Source organism: Arvicanthis niloticus, chromosome 7, assembly GCF_011762505.2.
Source record: "Arvicanthis niloticus isolate mArvNil1 chromosome 7, mArvNil1.pat.X, whole genome shotgun sequence".
Lineage (NCBI taxonomy): Eukaryota > Metazoa > Chordata > Mammalia > Rodentia > Muridae > Arvicanthis > Arvicanthis niloticus.
In genome coordinates, this window is record NC_047664.1 from 40,963,763 (window position 1) to 40,980,437 (window position 16,675).

General features: G+C 49.7%; 1 protein-coding gene across 6 annotated transcripts in view; it reads right to left on the bottom strand.

The window, feature by feature from the left end:
* Positions 1-16,675, bottom strand: part of Sorcs2 (sortilin related VPS10 domain containing receptor 2) — a 450,334-nt gene that overhangs the window by 212,928 nt on the left and 220,731 nt on the right. For all 6 annotated transcript variants that reach the window (XM_076938388.1, XM_076938387.1, XM_034508299.2 and 3 more), the window contains exon 2: positions 96-163. In XM_076938388.1, coding sequence (XP_076794503.1) covers positions 96-127 — 32 coding nt within the window. In that variant the 5' untranslated portion in view covers positions 128-163. The remainder of the gene's footprint in view (positions 1-95; positions 164-16,675) is intronic.

The window sequence follows — 16,675 nt, forward strand, 5'->3', positions numbered from 1 at the left end:
GCTGCTGTGCTGGGTAGGACTGCAGCCTCAGTCAGGAAGCTGGGAGATGATGACACACAGGTATAAGAAGAGAAAAGCCCAGCAGACTGACTTACCTCCACAGAGAACTTTCCAGAACCTTCCCCATGTCTGCATGGTAGTACTTTGTCAGGATCAAGATGACCTGTGTTGTCAACAGAAAGGAAAACATAGATATCAGCTGGTTTAAAGGTTCTGAGAGACGAAGACAGTGATACTTTCCCGGGGCTTGGGGTCTCTCAAACCCCACTGCCTGGTATCTCAGTATCATAACATTGAGGCGTGGGCCTTGCTTCTTCTTTGGAAACTCCCCTCTTTTTAGAATGACTCTGGAGATATCCCAAACTATGAGAGCCACTAAGTAACTACCATTCTGTGGGAATCACTAGACCCGGCCTCAGACAATCCCAAACTATGGCCAAATACTCAGCAAGGCTCTGATCCCAGTATGTACACCTTGATTGTCAACACTGGTAACTGTACAGGATCTACAGTTGCCTAGGAGATAAGCCTCTGGAAGTGTCTATGGGAGCTTGTCTACATTGGGCTAACTGAAGTGGGAAGATCTTGAGGTCAATGGTACCATGTCATGGGCTGGGCCCTGGGCTCAATACAAAAAAGAAAGTGAGCTGACCATCAGCACCACCACCAAGCTGCCTATGCTCCTGCCATCATACCTTCCCCACTGAGATGGACTCTACTCTCAAACGGTGAGCTAAACAAACCCTTCCTCTGCTGTGTTTCTTCTGCCAGGTATTTTGCCATTGCAATGGAGCAGCAAGTGTATTTGGCAAGCTTCTGAGGACAGGCTGTACATCAGTGCGTCAACACAGCCCCTGCAATGGAAGTCGCCCCTGAGGCTGTGCTGTCATTCCTTGTCCTGGACTCCAGAGTGATGACAGAGGTTGGGAGGTGAGGGTGACAGCCAGAGGGGTCTATAAATCACCAGGCGACACTTTTATTTGTTAAACTACTCAAGACAGGTGGGGAGACATGACAAAGTAGCAGGAAAGAAAATACAACTGCTCAGAAAATGGAAATTAATGTGTTTCAAAGCACTCAAATGTTCTTCAAAACCCATGCCTAGGAGAGAGAGAGAGAGAGAGAGAGAGAGAGAGAGAGAGAGAGAGAGAGAGAGAGAGAGAGAGAGAGAGAGAGAGAGAGAGGGCTGGGCAGCCCAGGGGGAGACAGAGATTGATCAGCAATTACTCTGCTAGCGGCTGGATTCTCATGTACATCAAATTCCATTTCAGTCACTGCCAGTCCATATTACCAACACCTAACAAGCCCGTTGTCATGGGAACCCTGGGAGGCGAACCTGGACACACTTGGTGCTGGTAGAAACCCTTAGCCCCCTTAATTTGGGTTACCACGCTGACCACGTTCACTGCTCTGCTCCTCCCTCATCAAGAGCAGAACTTTCCAGGCATCAGGTCCCAAGAGGCTGACTGATCAAGTATCTGTTTTTTCCCTGATGATTAGAGCGGGGAGATAGGAGAGGGTGTTGGTGAGCTGGGACAGCACATAGCCGAGAGGCAGGGATGATTAAAGAGAAAAGCGGGGCCTTGTCAACGGAGGCAAGATTGGCTCTACCTCTCTCTGAACAAAGCGATTTTCTCCCATCAGCCCACGCTCTGCCCAAGTCAGAGATGATCCTCCAAACACAGAGGAGGCAGGCAGAGTGACAGGGCCGCACTAGACAGGAGCCAAGTGTGGTCTTAACCTATTGATTTATATTTCATACAGTATACTATCCCAGGGGGCTCCCAAGGAACTGGAGTGTGACAGCTGGAAGGGACCTCAAAGTCAGTTTTACCTTCTTGTTCAGAATGAAATCATCACCCTGTCCTGGTCCATGGCCCAGGCCACCAGGTGGGGCTCGCCCTCCAACCTGGGATCAAGTCCTTTGAGGCTCAGAAGCTGAAAGGTAGGCCATCTCCCGGAACTCCAGCCTGCATACTTAGATTCTATTCCTGTTTATGGTCCCACCTCTCCCTCCTGAGGACTGTAGCCCCTCTGGACTGTGCCTCTAGCCATACTCAGGACAACCAGACCTTTGGAAAGGTTGTGCCCCACCTGGCACTCTCTGCCTTACATTACCTGTGCTGGTTTGAACAAGAATGGCTCCCATAAGTTCATATTTTTGAATGTTTGGTTTCCAGTTGGTAGAGTATTTAGGAGGAAGGATTAGGAGGTGTGGCCTTGTTGGAGGAGGTGTGGCCTTGTTGGAGGAGGTGTGGCCTTGTTGGAGGAGGTGTGGCCTTGTTGGAGGAGGTGTGTCACTGGGGTTGAGCTTTGGGATTCCAAAAGCCCATGCCAGGCCCAGACTTGTGCTTGTACACTCTCTGTTTCTGCATCTGGCCTGCAGATCAGGATACAAGCTCTCAGCTATTGCTCCAGAACCATGCCTGTCTGCCAGCTCGTTATCCTTGCCATGATGATCATGGACTCACCCTCTGAAACTGTAAGCAACCCCCCTTCCCCAATTAAATGCTTCCTTTTATCAGTTGCCTTGGTTATGGGGGTCTCTCCTAGCAATAGAACCGTATTTAATATACTACCCCGTTTCTTGGCTATTTCATTAATCTTCAGACCTCTGTCTACACCATACTGCCTCCAAGAAGGCTTCTGGACCCCTGCACTTGGTTCTGCTCCTCATGTTCCCCCAATACCACAAAGCTCATAGCTCTGTCCTTGTCTGTAGAAGTGTGAGAACTGGACAGTCCTGGGCACAGTGTATACCATACAGCAAACATGCTTCTAGGGCCTAAGGAATAAATAAATCAATACAATGATGCCAGACAGGGGTCATGACTCTGACTGCATGCTCACAAGTCATCCCTACTTTCACGAAGAGGACATACCACTCAGTCCCTGTTTAGGAGCACAGAGTTCCTGTGACACCATCCTTTTAACTCTCAGTGGAACTTCTCATGGACTTCCAAGTCAGTGGCCTGGGATTATCGTGCTAGGACTGCAACAAGGAGACCACTGAGATGACGTGGGGTTGGGGAAGCCAGACAGCAAGGAAGTTACCGCCTAAGATCCCATCTGTCTTAGTTAGGGTTTTACTGCTGTGAACCATGACCAAGGCAACTCTTATAAGGACAACATTTAATTGGGGCTGGCTTACAGGTTTAGAGGTTTAGTCCATTATCATCAAGGTGGGAGCATGGCAGCATCCAGGCAGGCATGATGCAAGACGGGCTGAGAGTTCTATATCTTCATCTGAAGGCTGCTAGCAGAATGCTGGTTTCCAGGCTGCTAGGGTGGGGGTCTTAAAGCCCACACCCACAGTGACACACCTAATCCAACAGGGCCTTCTAATAGTGACATTCCCTGGGCCAAGCATATACAAACCATTACACCACCCCATCCCATGTCCCCGGTCTCCTGATCTGTGGTAACAAAGCACTGGAGAGGACCGAAGAGCCATAGTCACAGGCAGGGCTACACCCTGACAGGAGTGAACCACGTCACAGGGCTCTCTCAGCCCTTCACATGCAGAGCTCCCAAGATGATCTAAATGGTGTCCATCTCCCACAGATGGAGAAACCAAAACACAGAAAGCCCAAATGTTTTGCCAAACCATACATGCTATGGGCCAAACAAGGTCTCAGTTCTGAGTCTCCTCAAGCTAGCAGGCTCCTTCCGGTCGTGCCAAAAGCAGTTTCCCTGGCTTTTTATCAGGTTTCAAGGAGCTCAGCACTGCATCATACTCTTCTGGAGTCCTAATTGCAACGGAAACTTCCCAGGAGCCGTCTACAGCATGGGCGGGGTCCCCACAGCTTTGGACATTTTGATCTGGCAGGAAGAAGATAGAAATAAGAGGCTTTCTTGCTTGAGGCTGCCCACACCCCTGGCCCACAAGAGCCCTACCCAGAGGGCAGAAACCACCAAGCAGGAAATAGAAACTCCCTGAGACAGCAGCGGTCACTAGTCACTCTTTCCTGTCACCCTGTATCTTGTCTCACTTCTAGTTTTCTTGGTCTTAGGGACTGGTCCCCATTTTGTGATTATCTCAAGGGTGCTGGGTACCTATTCTGCTGACTGCATGCCACGAAAAGCCCATCTGACCTTCACTAACACATCACAGAAAGAGACGGTTTCAACTGTTCCCCTTTAATGCTGAGGAGACTGAGGTATGGATCTAAGAGGCCCACCTAGCATCATATACAGCAAGCACACATCTCATGCCCAAGCCCAGGGCTTTCCTGGGTCTCCTGATCATTGCTATCCCCAACCCTGGTGACCAAGTCACTGTCACTCTGAAAGCCAACCATGACATCCAGTTATAGAGGCTCTGAGGTCACTGGACTGGATTGTAAGCCCCGTAAAGAACGGGGCCTGGCCAACATGACTGTGGAGGGGATAAACCTGAGCTAGCAATATAATCCCTTTGAGCCTGTCTCTTCACCTCATTCATGAATAACCTAACACTGAGGCTCTGGGGTTTGCCAAACATAACTGTCATGGATCAGCAAGTGCACCGAGATCTTCCTCACACTCCACCAGGCCAGCTGTTCTCAGGATGCTGCTGGAGGGCACACCAGACTATCACTGCTTAGGGGAAGGTCTTAGTGTCTTGAGACACTGAGCTTGCCCTTGCTCTACCCCAGGGTTTTATTTCAAAACAGTGTGAATCAAGAAACCAGAACTTGGCAGAGCGGCCCTGAGACCTTAAGAACAGTTCTAAGTCTGGCCTCCAACCATCTGCTCATCAAAGTGTATGCCGCCTCCTCAGTGGCATTGGGTCTAGAAACCAGTAAAACCCTTGCCTCCCACCAAGGTCCATGCTTTCAAAAGAGCCAGCAGAGAGAGGTTCAGAAGCAGTTTGCCTTTCCAGGGGCCAAGAATAATCAGAAAAAAAAAAAAAAAAAAAAAAAAAAACCCAATAAACTCTCAGGCCCAGTTCCCTGTCAATCAACAGAGACCATGAAGCAGCAGGAGGGCAGCGGGGAGGTGATTCACCACAGGAAGGGAGGGGGAAGAGGAAGAAGAAGGAAAAGGGCCTCATGACTCCAGCACCAAAATCACCTGAGGAAAGTAAGAGGCCAGAGTCAATGGCCCATTTATCACGGAGGCCCCTGCATTATCAAATCTTCCTACCCAAGCAGGACATCCCACCCTTGATGTGGCCTAGCCTGGGGCCTCACTCCCCCTAGTCTGACACCTGTCACCAGGCTTTCCAGATCTAATTGTCTGTGCAAGTGAAGGCCACACCTCTGACACTCATATTCAGAAGCTGGCCTGGTACTCATGCTTCATTCGTCCACACTACAATCAGAGATTCTGTCTCCTTGGAGGCCTGGTCCTCCCCATCTTCATCAACACTGCTTGGTCCCTGGTAGGCAGGTCTCTGACAGGCAGTCCCTCTCCCAAGACCTCATTAGCATGGCTGTCACTTGGGCCTTTGTGCATGTGATCCACATGCCTATGTCTTAGTTATGGTTTTATTGCTGTGAAGAGACACCTATGGTGTCTTAGCAATGAGCAGGAGATCAAGGCAAGTCTTATAAGGACAACATATTTAATTGGGGCTGGCTTGCAGGTTCAAAGGTTCAGTCCATTATCATCAAGGTGGGAGCATAGCAGCATCTAGGCAGGCATGGTGGAAGAGGAGCTGAGAGTTCTACATCTTCATCTGAAGGCTGCTAGCAGAATGCTGGCTTCCAGGCAGCTAGGATGAGGGCCTTAAAGCTCACACCCAGTGACATACCTACTCCAACAAGGCCACACTTATTCCAATAGGGCCATACCTTCTGATAGTGCCACTCCCTGGACCAAGCATATACAAACCATAACAGCCTGGGATACTCCTTCCTACTCTGTGTCACCTTCTCCTCATCTTTATTAAGCTCTCCTCCTTCAGGAAGCCTTCCCATAGTCTGACTGCTCCAGGAGTGAGGACCTATGTCTGCCTCTGGCCCCCAGAGCCTAGCCAGGTGCCAGCACGTTAGGAATTGCTGAGCAAATTAATCAACTGAGGACCAATTCAGATGAGGCAGACTAGCTTCTGGTGAGGCATTCCCCCATTACCTTACTTGTAACCTGCCCCAGTGTGGAGATGGACTCTAGAATAAGGGAATATCCTGCCATCCCTTCAGAACCCACATGCTTGGGGTCAGAGTCTCAGCCCAAGGTCGCGGATAGATCTGCACTCTCAGCTCCTGTTCTGTGATACACTGACTCTCGTAGGAGGTACCAGAGAGGAAAGATGCTAGTGTGAGGAGCAAGCCATGGGGAAACCTTTTCACAGCAGCAGGTAAATCCCTGTAGTCTCCATCCCACACATGACATGCACACCCACACAGCCCCATGTGCAGGTGGGGTAACCACTCTCACTACACAGATAAACAAAGTGGGAACAGAGGTGAAACCACGCCCCTGAGGTCACACAACAATCACACTGCTGGGATTTGAGTGAGGGGATGAACACAAAGGGTGCTGATGTTAACAAAGCCGGAACACAGCAAAACATCCTGACGCACTAGGCACAGGGAACCTAGTGGGAGAGGCAGGCGGAGTCCACATCTGTGGCGCCTGCATTCCCAGACCCTAGCAATGACAACTCTGCATTTGTTTAAAGATTCTAAGCAGGGTGGTGGCCAGAGTATAGCTGGTACAATGGGGGGGGGGGGGCAGTTGCTACACTCACTTGATGCACAATATTCTGGAGAAGCTGTGAAACCCTCACAAGAGGGTGCTTCCTGAAGCAAGTCACATGCTCCTGAGAAGGCAAGTGCTTCTGCAGGGCAGTTTCCACTCCTTCCATCTGGTTCTAGAAAGGCCTGGCTCTCTTGGCCTTCAGCAGAGGAGGTTCCCGGGGTTCCACAAAGCTATCGCTTACTTCTGTTCTATGGACTTGCAGGCTAGACAAGACCTAAACTCAAGTCCCTAAAATTAAACAGGAGTTCCTGCTCTATTGCGACTTCATCAAAAAGGTCGCAGCCCTTCAGAGAATGGTTGTGCAAAGGTGTGACACCTGTGACATGTTGTCCCTGGGGAAAGGGATGGGAATGGCAACACTACAGGAGACTGGAGACCATTCTGATTGCACTAACCAGAAAGAGCACTTGCCCCAAATTCCTGGCAAATCAGAAGTTCTGGGGCTACTAGGCTCTCAGGAGGCCTGGTTGGGCCAGAGGGAATTAGACATGGCCTAGTTAAGCTTACAGAGGCCCACAGTGATGCTCTGCAGATGGCAGCATGCTTACTGTGCAAATGGCCACAGCCTGCCAGGTAGGTAGTCACATCTGGGACAGGGAAGCATGAGCTCTAGCCCCAGAATGGCACCTTCCCTCCAGCATGAAGCAGGCTAGCCATCACTCTGGAGGCCCCAGGGTTGGAGGCCTTAGTGGAGGGCACATCTGTGAAGCAGCAGTGTCCCACTGACTCAGGTATCTATGGGGCCATGGACAGTGCATTGCCCTGAGTTAAAGATGCCCATCTCTGGTGTAGGCCACACACTTAGCCTGCCTGAGCCACAGTGTCCCCACCCACCCAGGTGGGGCAGGAGTTGGCCAGATCCAAGAGCTCTCACCAAGAATGCTATAGTCAACCACAAAGCCTATTCTTACAACTACCCAATGGGCCGCTCTTGGGAGGCCTCACCTGCCACTCAGATGCAGAGGAAAACCTTGGAAGAGCCACAGGCAGGATGGGCGAGACAGGCCTATTTACCAGTAAGGCTCCTTCAAGGATCCCCCACACTGCAAACTGTAATGATAATGAAAATGGAATAAACGTTCATCTTTATAAAAGCTGCCTTGGTCATGGTGTCTCTTCTCAGCAACGCAAACCCAACTAAGACAGCCTCCAAGGTGGGGAGGTTTAAGTTCAGGCTTGGGGTCCATCTCAGGGTTTATGTCAGAACTAAGGTCAAGGCTGGGTTTGGTTTTGGGTTAAGCAGAGGCAAAGTGAAAGCTAGAGTTAGGGCAAGCTTAGGAATGAACTTTCAAGTCTTGTTTGACTGCTTGGGACCAGAGCTTGAATTAGAGCTGGAGTCACCATTAGGGTTAGGATTCTGGTAGGAGAGGGAAGAGGAAACAGAAAGGCTGTGGCCACTCAAAGGAAGGCTCTAGCGGCCAAGGCCCAGTGGCAGCTCTCCGTCAATGGGTTGGGTTGAGTCAGGCTCCTGGCTGCTACTGCCCTGGGATGCATAAAGTGCCTTCTCTGGGAGAAGCAGAAGAGGACAGCACAGGGACTCGGCCAGACTGTTGTAACTTGTTACTGTTTTCTTATTATTTCAAAGGAACAGTTTATAAGAGAGATAAAAGATACACCAGTCAGATAGAAAAGGAAAAATGGAGGAAGGCAGGAGCCTTGTCTTCAAATGCCTCCTGCCCACCGTGCACTGGGAAACATGCTCCATGTGGACCCCATCCTTCCCTCTGGAGGACAAAGCCCATCACATATGTCTCCAAGAATCTGGAGCGCAGCCTCCCCTGGCTGGCAGGACAGGAGATGAGAAGAGGAGGGGAGAAGCAGGAATATGAATGACCAATGTGACGCCACATTCTGCTGCTCACAGTCTTTCCTCATTGAGAGAAGCCAGGAGTTGGTGAGAAACAAGAGCTTTCATTCCCTGGACAGGGACTTATAGAGCAACAGATGCACAACAGGGCCAGGGGTCTGTCTGGCCCAGAATGGACATTGGTATCTGTTATAATTTGCCCTGTGCACACTTATTGTCTAAGAAGAATTTAAGGAGAGATGTTGAAGAGGCCCCTGTGCTCTCTGCATAGCTAGCTGGGCCTTCTAGGAAGTGGTATAGCTGGGACGTCAGGTTCTAGCTCTGCTCACTAATAGGACGAAACATTAAAAATGTGTTTTTTTGTCACAAAGCTCTCATGCCACCTGCTCACCAAGGTCCTACTGAGGCCCCTGCATGAGCTATTGCCTCTTAAACTCTACAGCTCTCATCCCTATGAGACATGTTGCCCCCATTTGTGGGAAGCCTCAGCTTCCCACAGGAAAGAGACTTTATTTGGCCAAAGTCACAATACTCAGAGGTGGAGGTGTGGGCTTCTAGCCCAGACATCTTAGCGCCAAGCAGCCTCTTTTGACTGTCATCAGCATTGCTGGGGTCCAAGGAGGGAAGTGGCCTTTGCCATATTAGAATGTTGTTATAGGCTAGGTGGCAACAATCTGAGTCTCTGCTGTGACCAGATTCACATCCTGAAGTCTCTGCAGAACCACCTCCTCACACACAGTGAGCCATGAGCACCAACACTAGACAGCAACCTATGGGCAGGCAGCACTGGAGGCCCCAGTCCTACGTGGCCTTTGCCTACTCTATGCATCAGGGCCCCGCACTTTATGATAATGATCTACCCAGAAGAGGACTCAATGAGGTCTCCTTCCCTCATCTTTGCAAAGATGGATGTGAGCTGTGGTTTGAGAGGTTGGTGGGGCTGTATTACATAGTTCCCCTGACTTCTCCATCTAGTCAAACTCAACACAATTGACTTTCAAGACCTCAGAACCATTGCCAACATGGTTCACCGAAGCAGCCCAGTGTACCAGAAGGGCCATCCCCCACACAGGTAAGGGTCACCCTGTCTAGCTCCTTAGGGTATTAAAGCCTGTTGCTAGGCTCTTTGGGACAGGGTCTCCCATCCCTTCACTTGCTCAAGTACCCTAAAGCTTGGGGGACTGGGCAATTGAATGCATACAGGCGTAGCCCCCAAGCACAGCCATACATACATGCGATGGACAGATAAGCAGCTCACCTAAACATGCCCACCCTTCCAAGCCTGGGATTCTTTTCTAGGTCAAATCTTAAGCTTCTTCCCTCTGTCCCATGTGCCCAACACCTGTTTATAGGGCTCACTTCAGGGCTCCTATCTGAAATGTCTTTGAGGATCTGCTCTCTAGTCTGGCCAGGCTAAGATAGTGCAGTATCTGGAGTCCTACAGGATAGATAGTGTTGGCATCAGGAACTGGCTTTACAGTCACAGGTCACCTCTAAATCCAGCGATGATGGTGACATCACCCTTAGGCAACCATGAAAGGACCCATGCATCTGTTGCCATGACAATTGCCATACATTCCCAGTGTCCACCTGGTCCACCTGCCCACCTTTACCTGCATGCAGTGATATGCGGTTATGTCACTGTCTAACTAAAAGGTAGAGCCCTCTGACCTCTTTCCTTCTTCTTTGTCGTCCCCCCCTTTTGTCCTCCCCCACTCACAATAAACCCCTCTCCTGTGGAACTGTGCTGGCCTGGTGTGATTTGTCTGGACGAGCTGCCATTCTAACAACAGACAGAGTAGTACCCCAAACTGCTTATCAGCCTAGAACCTGAGTATGGCCTTGAGTGTTTCTGTTTGTCGCTTAAGCTGTTAAAGGCTAGGCTCACAACCAAAAATATAAGATCTCAAGGTGAGATGGTCCTAAACTCCCAGGCATCTTTATCTAAGACAAAACAGTAGGTACATCTTAAGGCAGGCAGAGGAAGTGATGGGTACAGCCAAGAAATGCCAAATTGCTGGAATCATCGTGTTCCCAGCTTCCAGCCCTAAGTAGTGAAGAGACACTCCTACTGCTGTGCCACATCTGGGCACTTGGTTACATCAGCCAACAAACGGATACAGACTCCTGCCTCTCACAGACAGGAACACCGAGGCTCAGCTTGCTAAGCTGATGCACCCAGAAACTCTCTCCACTGGTGATTGATAACTCCAAATCTGGGTCCCATTCCCACTGCACAAGGGCTGTCCCCAGATGAAAGAGAAAGTGACAGACCCTGTTTGCTCCCTCCACAGGCTCTTGGGGAAAATGGTGGGGTCCAGCGGAGGCCATGGAGCTCAGATAACTCAGAGCCTGGCTCTCCATCAGTCACCCGCCATCAGTCACCTGCCTTTCACAGACACAAAACCAGCACTTTTTAAAAAAGGGCTGAGAACGAGCTGGGAAAGGACCCCATAAATCAAAATCAGCTGGCAGAAAATAAATGTGTGAGCGTTACTGATCTGTAGAAAATTGCATTTCTACATTGACTCTGTTTAAGGGATAATGTGTGTTTTAATGGGCGGGTCTCTGTAGACTTTCCCATCCAGTCATCTCCTGCAAATGTTATTTACTCTTCATTTTTCATAACCTGATTGAATTTTAATTCACCCATCGCTCTTTCTTAATAGTCACTGTAAGTAAAAAATTATTAATGAAATTACACGGGTTTTTTTTTTTTTTTTCTTCCTTTTTCTTTGCCACTGCTGTTCAACACGACGCTCATGGGCTCCTACCTGAAAGAGCTGGCGTTTCTCAGATCTATTTCTGGCAATGAGAGGTAATTGGACAAGCTGTGGAGCCATTTCTGCTCAGACGCTTCAATACTAGAAGTGCCTGTGGTATCTCCCGCAGGTGGATGAGAGTTTGCTGAGCCTACTTTGAAACTAGAAAATTCCTTAACTGGCTCTCAGCCCCTCCCCATCCTCCCAGATCCCACCAGATGGCCATATGTTCACTGCCTTTGATAGTTTCTATTGGAAACAAGCTGTCATGTCAAACTGAGGTGCCTGGCACTGGGCAGCGGCAGGCTGTGCTTGCTGGAAGAAAAAGTGGTAAGCAGTGTCAGTTGGGAGCTCTGGCCTTTGGTTTGCTCGGGAAGATGAGCTTTGGATACCAACTGAGGCAGACACCCTAGTGCCAAGTCCAGGCTGGGCCTGCAAGGGCAGGGGAACGAGGGATTCCATACCATTCTTCAAAAGTTCTACATCTTCTTCCAAATGCAGACAGAAGAAAACTGTCTCCCTTGGGGTTAGGAGGGAGGATCTCAATGTCCACACCCACAGAGACATACTTCTTCCAACAAGGCCATAACTCCAAATAGTGCCATACTCCTTGGGCCAAGCATATTCAAGCCACCACAAGGGGTGGGGGGGAGGGACTGTGACATTCAGCTGTACTTATAGCAGAGGCCTGACTTCCTAGAAAGGCTGGCCTCCAATGCCTGCAGCCTCAGGCACAAAATGCTTCTCTTGGACCTCCTCCTCCCGCTCTGTGTCCTGTGTCTGACTAGGTGCCCCAGCATGGGGATACTCACATAGCTGGACAGCAGGTCGAAGTGACCATCTGAAATTCCTGCAGCAGAAGTGCCCACTAGAGGTACCTTATGGGACTTGAACACCTTCTCAAGCCCTACATATTAAAGACATTGTCCCCAGGGTGGGTTTGTGGGAGGGGGAGGAGCCCTTAGGAAATGGGGCCTGGCAGGAGGTCCTTGGGATATTAGAGTGCACTCCTGAAGGGAATCATGGGAGCTTAGCTCTCTGCTCTTTGTCTTTTGATTCCTCTCTTGAGGTGAGCACGCTGCCTTTCAGTGCTCCCTCCCACTAGGATGCCGTCCTGGGCTAAAGCGACAGTCTGCTGACCATGGACCACAACTCCAAAACCATGAGCCAACACCAAGCTTTCCTGTTAGAGGCTGGCACTCTTGGGCCTATGACAGTAGCCCAGAGCTGACTGTCAGGTTTTCTTCCTGATGAAACTGCTCCTTTCCCTTAAATAAGAAAAATTCACATCACAAGAAAAGAAAAAGAGGGTGACTAGCCAACCCCCCAACGAGAGATCAGCGAGACTCAACATTCACAGCTTAAGCATCTGAAGAAAGCCTGACACCCCAAAAGCCTAGTCACGGGGCATGGTACTTAATCCTATCAAGTTGAGGGATCTAGAACCATCCAGGAGACAAGTGTCTAGGCGTCTCCGTGAAGATGATTCCAAAGAGGTGTAACCGAGGAGGGAGGACTCTACCCAGTATGGTCAGCTACCATCCCTTGGGATGGGATCCCGGGCCAAATAAAAAGGAGAACATGAGCTGGGCATCAGCACTCATTCCTTTGCTTCCTGACCTTGGATGCCATGCGACCAGCTATCTCAGGTTCCTGTCACTGTGCCTCCCCAGACACAATGGACTGTACCCTCAAGCCATGAGCCCAAATAAACCCTTCCTTCCCTAAGCTGTCAAATATTTTGTTACAGCAGAAACAACAAAATAGAGAATACACTGGAGAATGCCATAGCTTAGACTAAACACCTCTGGAGCCAGAGGCAGGGCCCACAAACTCAGACAGCTGCTCTCAGAGAAGCCAGGCCTGTGTGAAGACTCACCCTGAGCACTTAGGCCCTGCCTAGTACTGGGTATGTGAGGACAGACACCTCCATGTACATCTGTGAGCTTCACAATCTCAGAAAGGTCACTGTCACCTTAAGGATGGTCAGTGAAGAGGCCCTAGGTTCTGCCAGTGCTCAGGTCACTTCTGGAAGTCACTGTTGCTGAGAACCTTGGAGGCCTAAGAATCTTCCAGTGTATCCCCAGTTGGGGCTCAGGGCAGCCAGTTACACAGACGGAGCTGACATATTGGGCAGCGGAAGAAGATCCGTCACATTTGTGCTCCGAAGGCCTGAGACTTGATATTTTAAGGCGTTTCTAAAACAACATTTGGTGATTTCTAGAGCAGGTCTCTGCAGCTGTCGGCAATGTGTTTCTAAGCATAGTGTAGCCTAGAGCAATGTAGCACTTGAGAGGGTTTTGGTGTAAATCCAACATATTTCTAGTGAGTCCCTTGCCTCTGCTTAGAAAAGGAATCCAGAGGCTTGGAAAGTTATGCTTCCCCTGGCTACACGTGGCCGTGGGCAAAGGGCCAAACTCCCAGAGCCTTTAGCAATCTGTGTATGAAGTAAGCAGCCCAAACACCCTCCTGCTCATGGTAGGAGGAGGGTCAAGAGGGTAGCTAGTACCACTTACGGCTCTCCTATGGATGGAGACATTTCCACTATACCTCACAGCATGCTGACCAAGCAGCCATTTGGTTTGCATATATCAGATGTCAGTTGAGCTGGACCTGTATATTTCTACCCACTAGCTCCTGTTGGACCACACAGGCTGCGTCTGGATCTTCATCCACACTATACGAACCCTACAATTCCCCTGACTTCCTCTAAGCTGCTCCAGCTCTTGATGGACAGGTCATAAACCAATAAGCCAGAAAGTAAATGACAGTTATGTCTCAAGAATCTTGCATTTGGTTTTGCATTATTGGGGGTAGGACCCAGGGCTTTGCTTGTGCTGAGCACCTACCTGTGCTACCACTGAGCCACAGAGCAGTAGTATAGGAGACTCCACTCCCAGCAAGCCTGAATCCTCAGCCACTGTTCCCAGCACAGGGTCAGGAGGCAGCAGTAGGCAACCATACATTTTGGGTTCAGATGTTGCAACGTATGCATGACATACACCACAGATGCGAACAAAGGGGCACAAGGTACAGAACAGAAGGGGCTCTGCCTCAGGCCTTTCTTGGTGACTGTCTTAAGCAGATTTATTTGGAATTGTTGGGGCCATTCATGGTAGGCTGCACAGGGGTGGGGGTGGGGGTGGGGGTGGGGGTGGGGGTGAGCGCTCCTCTAGCAGCCATAGGATGGGCAAGACAGACTGAATCTGGCTTCCAGCTGCCTGAGCAACCAGATTGAGATGAGGGGAGTGGGTTTGGGGAATGACCAAGATTGGCAGGGATGCTCTGAAAGACGTCATGAGAAGCCGGTACCTAAAACAGGGAGGCAGGGACGTCCGGAAAGACACATTCAGTTCCCCAGAAGGACCATTGGCAATGGGCATCATTCAGGGAGCAGAAGTCACTGATACAATGGGTGGCTTTCAGTGGCCACATCCATCTCTTTTGTGTAGCCATGGAGAGCCACTTCCTTTGCATTTTGCATTTCATGAAAGCATATCTGTGATGAACACTGATAACCCTGACTCTGTGAGCCATTCATATCTGGGTATAGCTAAAGCCTAGAGAAGACACGCCCTTACATTCCCAGTGAACACTGGGCATGCGACCATTCCTGTGGGGAGAATGGAACTCCTGTGGAAGTTTCTGGACTCAAAACATTTTGCTTTCTAAAGCCCACTTTATGAGCTCTCCCCAGGGTGTTCACAATTCTTCAAAAGAAGATCTGTTGATGGTTCTGCAGGGGCCAAGCATGTGGCTGAACTTCATCTGAAGATTATCAACCCAAAGTCTCTCTGGATGGAGTAAGCTGTTCTACAGCAGACACATCACATCAAAATCCCTGGCAAGCTTCTGGCTGATGAACTCCATCAGCAGCTGTGGCACAGAGCCCTCTTCTATGGGGGTAAGGGAGGGCCCCATCACCATTCCCTGGGGCTAGAAACAGAGCCCTCTCCATCACTTTGACAGTGACAAAAACACCCTGGAATTAAGAGCCTCGTCTGAATTTGACCGATTGAAAGTTAATGATGGTGCAAATGTGGCAAAATTATTTTCGCGTGCGTCATGATGCAGTCACGGCATGCATCTTGGAACCAGGGATGGGCATCTCCTGAGATCCTGTGGTGTACAGGGCCATGTGGCTTTCTGATGCACCCCTTCCTTAGTATCAGAACCCTTGGCAGAGATCTGGGCTGTCACCGCCATCCCATCGCAGTCCTGGGGCTGTGAGGACACATCTGCTTGTCAGCATCTCAGGCTGGAATCCGTGCTCATTACAGTTTATAATATCACGCCAGAGACCAGCCGGGTTGAAGAGCATCCCAGAAACTGTAGCAGAAACATTTAAGCAACACACAGTGTCCTGGGAGGTGTACATGTCATACCCTCCCTTTTTCCACACGTATTCTAAAATGTCTGTTTACTTGTCTATTTCCTGATCTTTGCAGCACAGGCCATGTTCATTCCCAGCCCTAGTACAGAGCCAGGGTCCAGCAGACAGCTGTAAGTACTTATTGAAATGGAATGTGGCACATGATCTCTTTATGGTAACTTAGAAAAAAAATGTGTACTTGCATGGCTCCACAGAGACCATATGCATGTACACAACTCCACAGAACCCCCGACAGAAATGTGTGTCTGCACACCCCCACAGGAAACCACAGAGGGGTGTGTGCTCACACTGCCACAGAAACCCACAGACACATATGCATGCACACATCTGTAAGAGCCCACAGAAGTGCATATGTGTGCCACAGACCAGAACCACCAAGCTTCTAGAGTATGGTGGGCAGGAAATCAGTAACTTAGAGTTAGTCAAAGATCTGCAGGTGAGACATCAAAGCATATAACACACACACACACACACACACACACACACACACACACACACACGACTAAGATCTACCACTACTGAAAATTTAGGTATTTGTCTTGAGTTTCTTTTGGACCTGGCAACTAACTCTTAGGAGATGGAGGAGCTGGGTGTGGCTTAGTGAGAAGCACCTGCACAGCACCTGATAGGCACCTCAAAAAGAAGAGGGTAAAAAAGAGAGAAGGGAGGGAAGGGGAAGGGAGGAGAGAAAGGGGAGGGGAGTATTTTAGTTAGCTTCTCTTTTGTTGTGATAAAACACTGACCAAAAGCAACTTTGGAAGGAAAGTTTTACTTGATTACAGATTATAGTCCACTACTCCTTCTTCGAGGGAAGTCAAGGCAGGAGCTGAAGCAGAGACCACTGAGGGTCACTACTTACTGGCTTGTCCTCTCCAGCCTGTTCGGCTACCTTTCTTATGCATCGCAGGCCTACCTGTCCAGCGGTGCTACTGTCCAAGGAGAGGGCTGAATCCTCCATCAACTGGACCCTCCTTTATCAATTGTCAATCAAGAAAATGCTTCTGTGGAAATGCCTATGAGCCAATC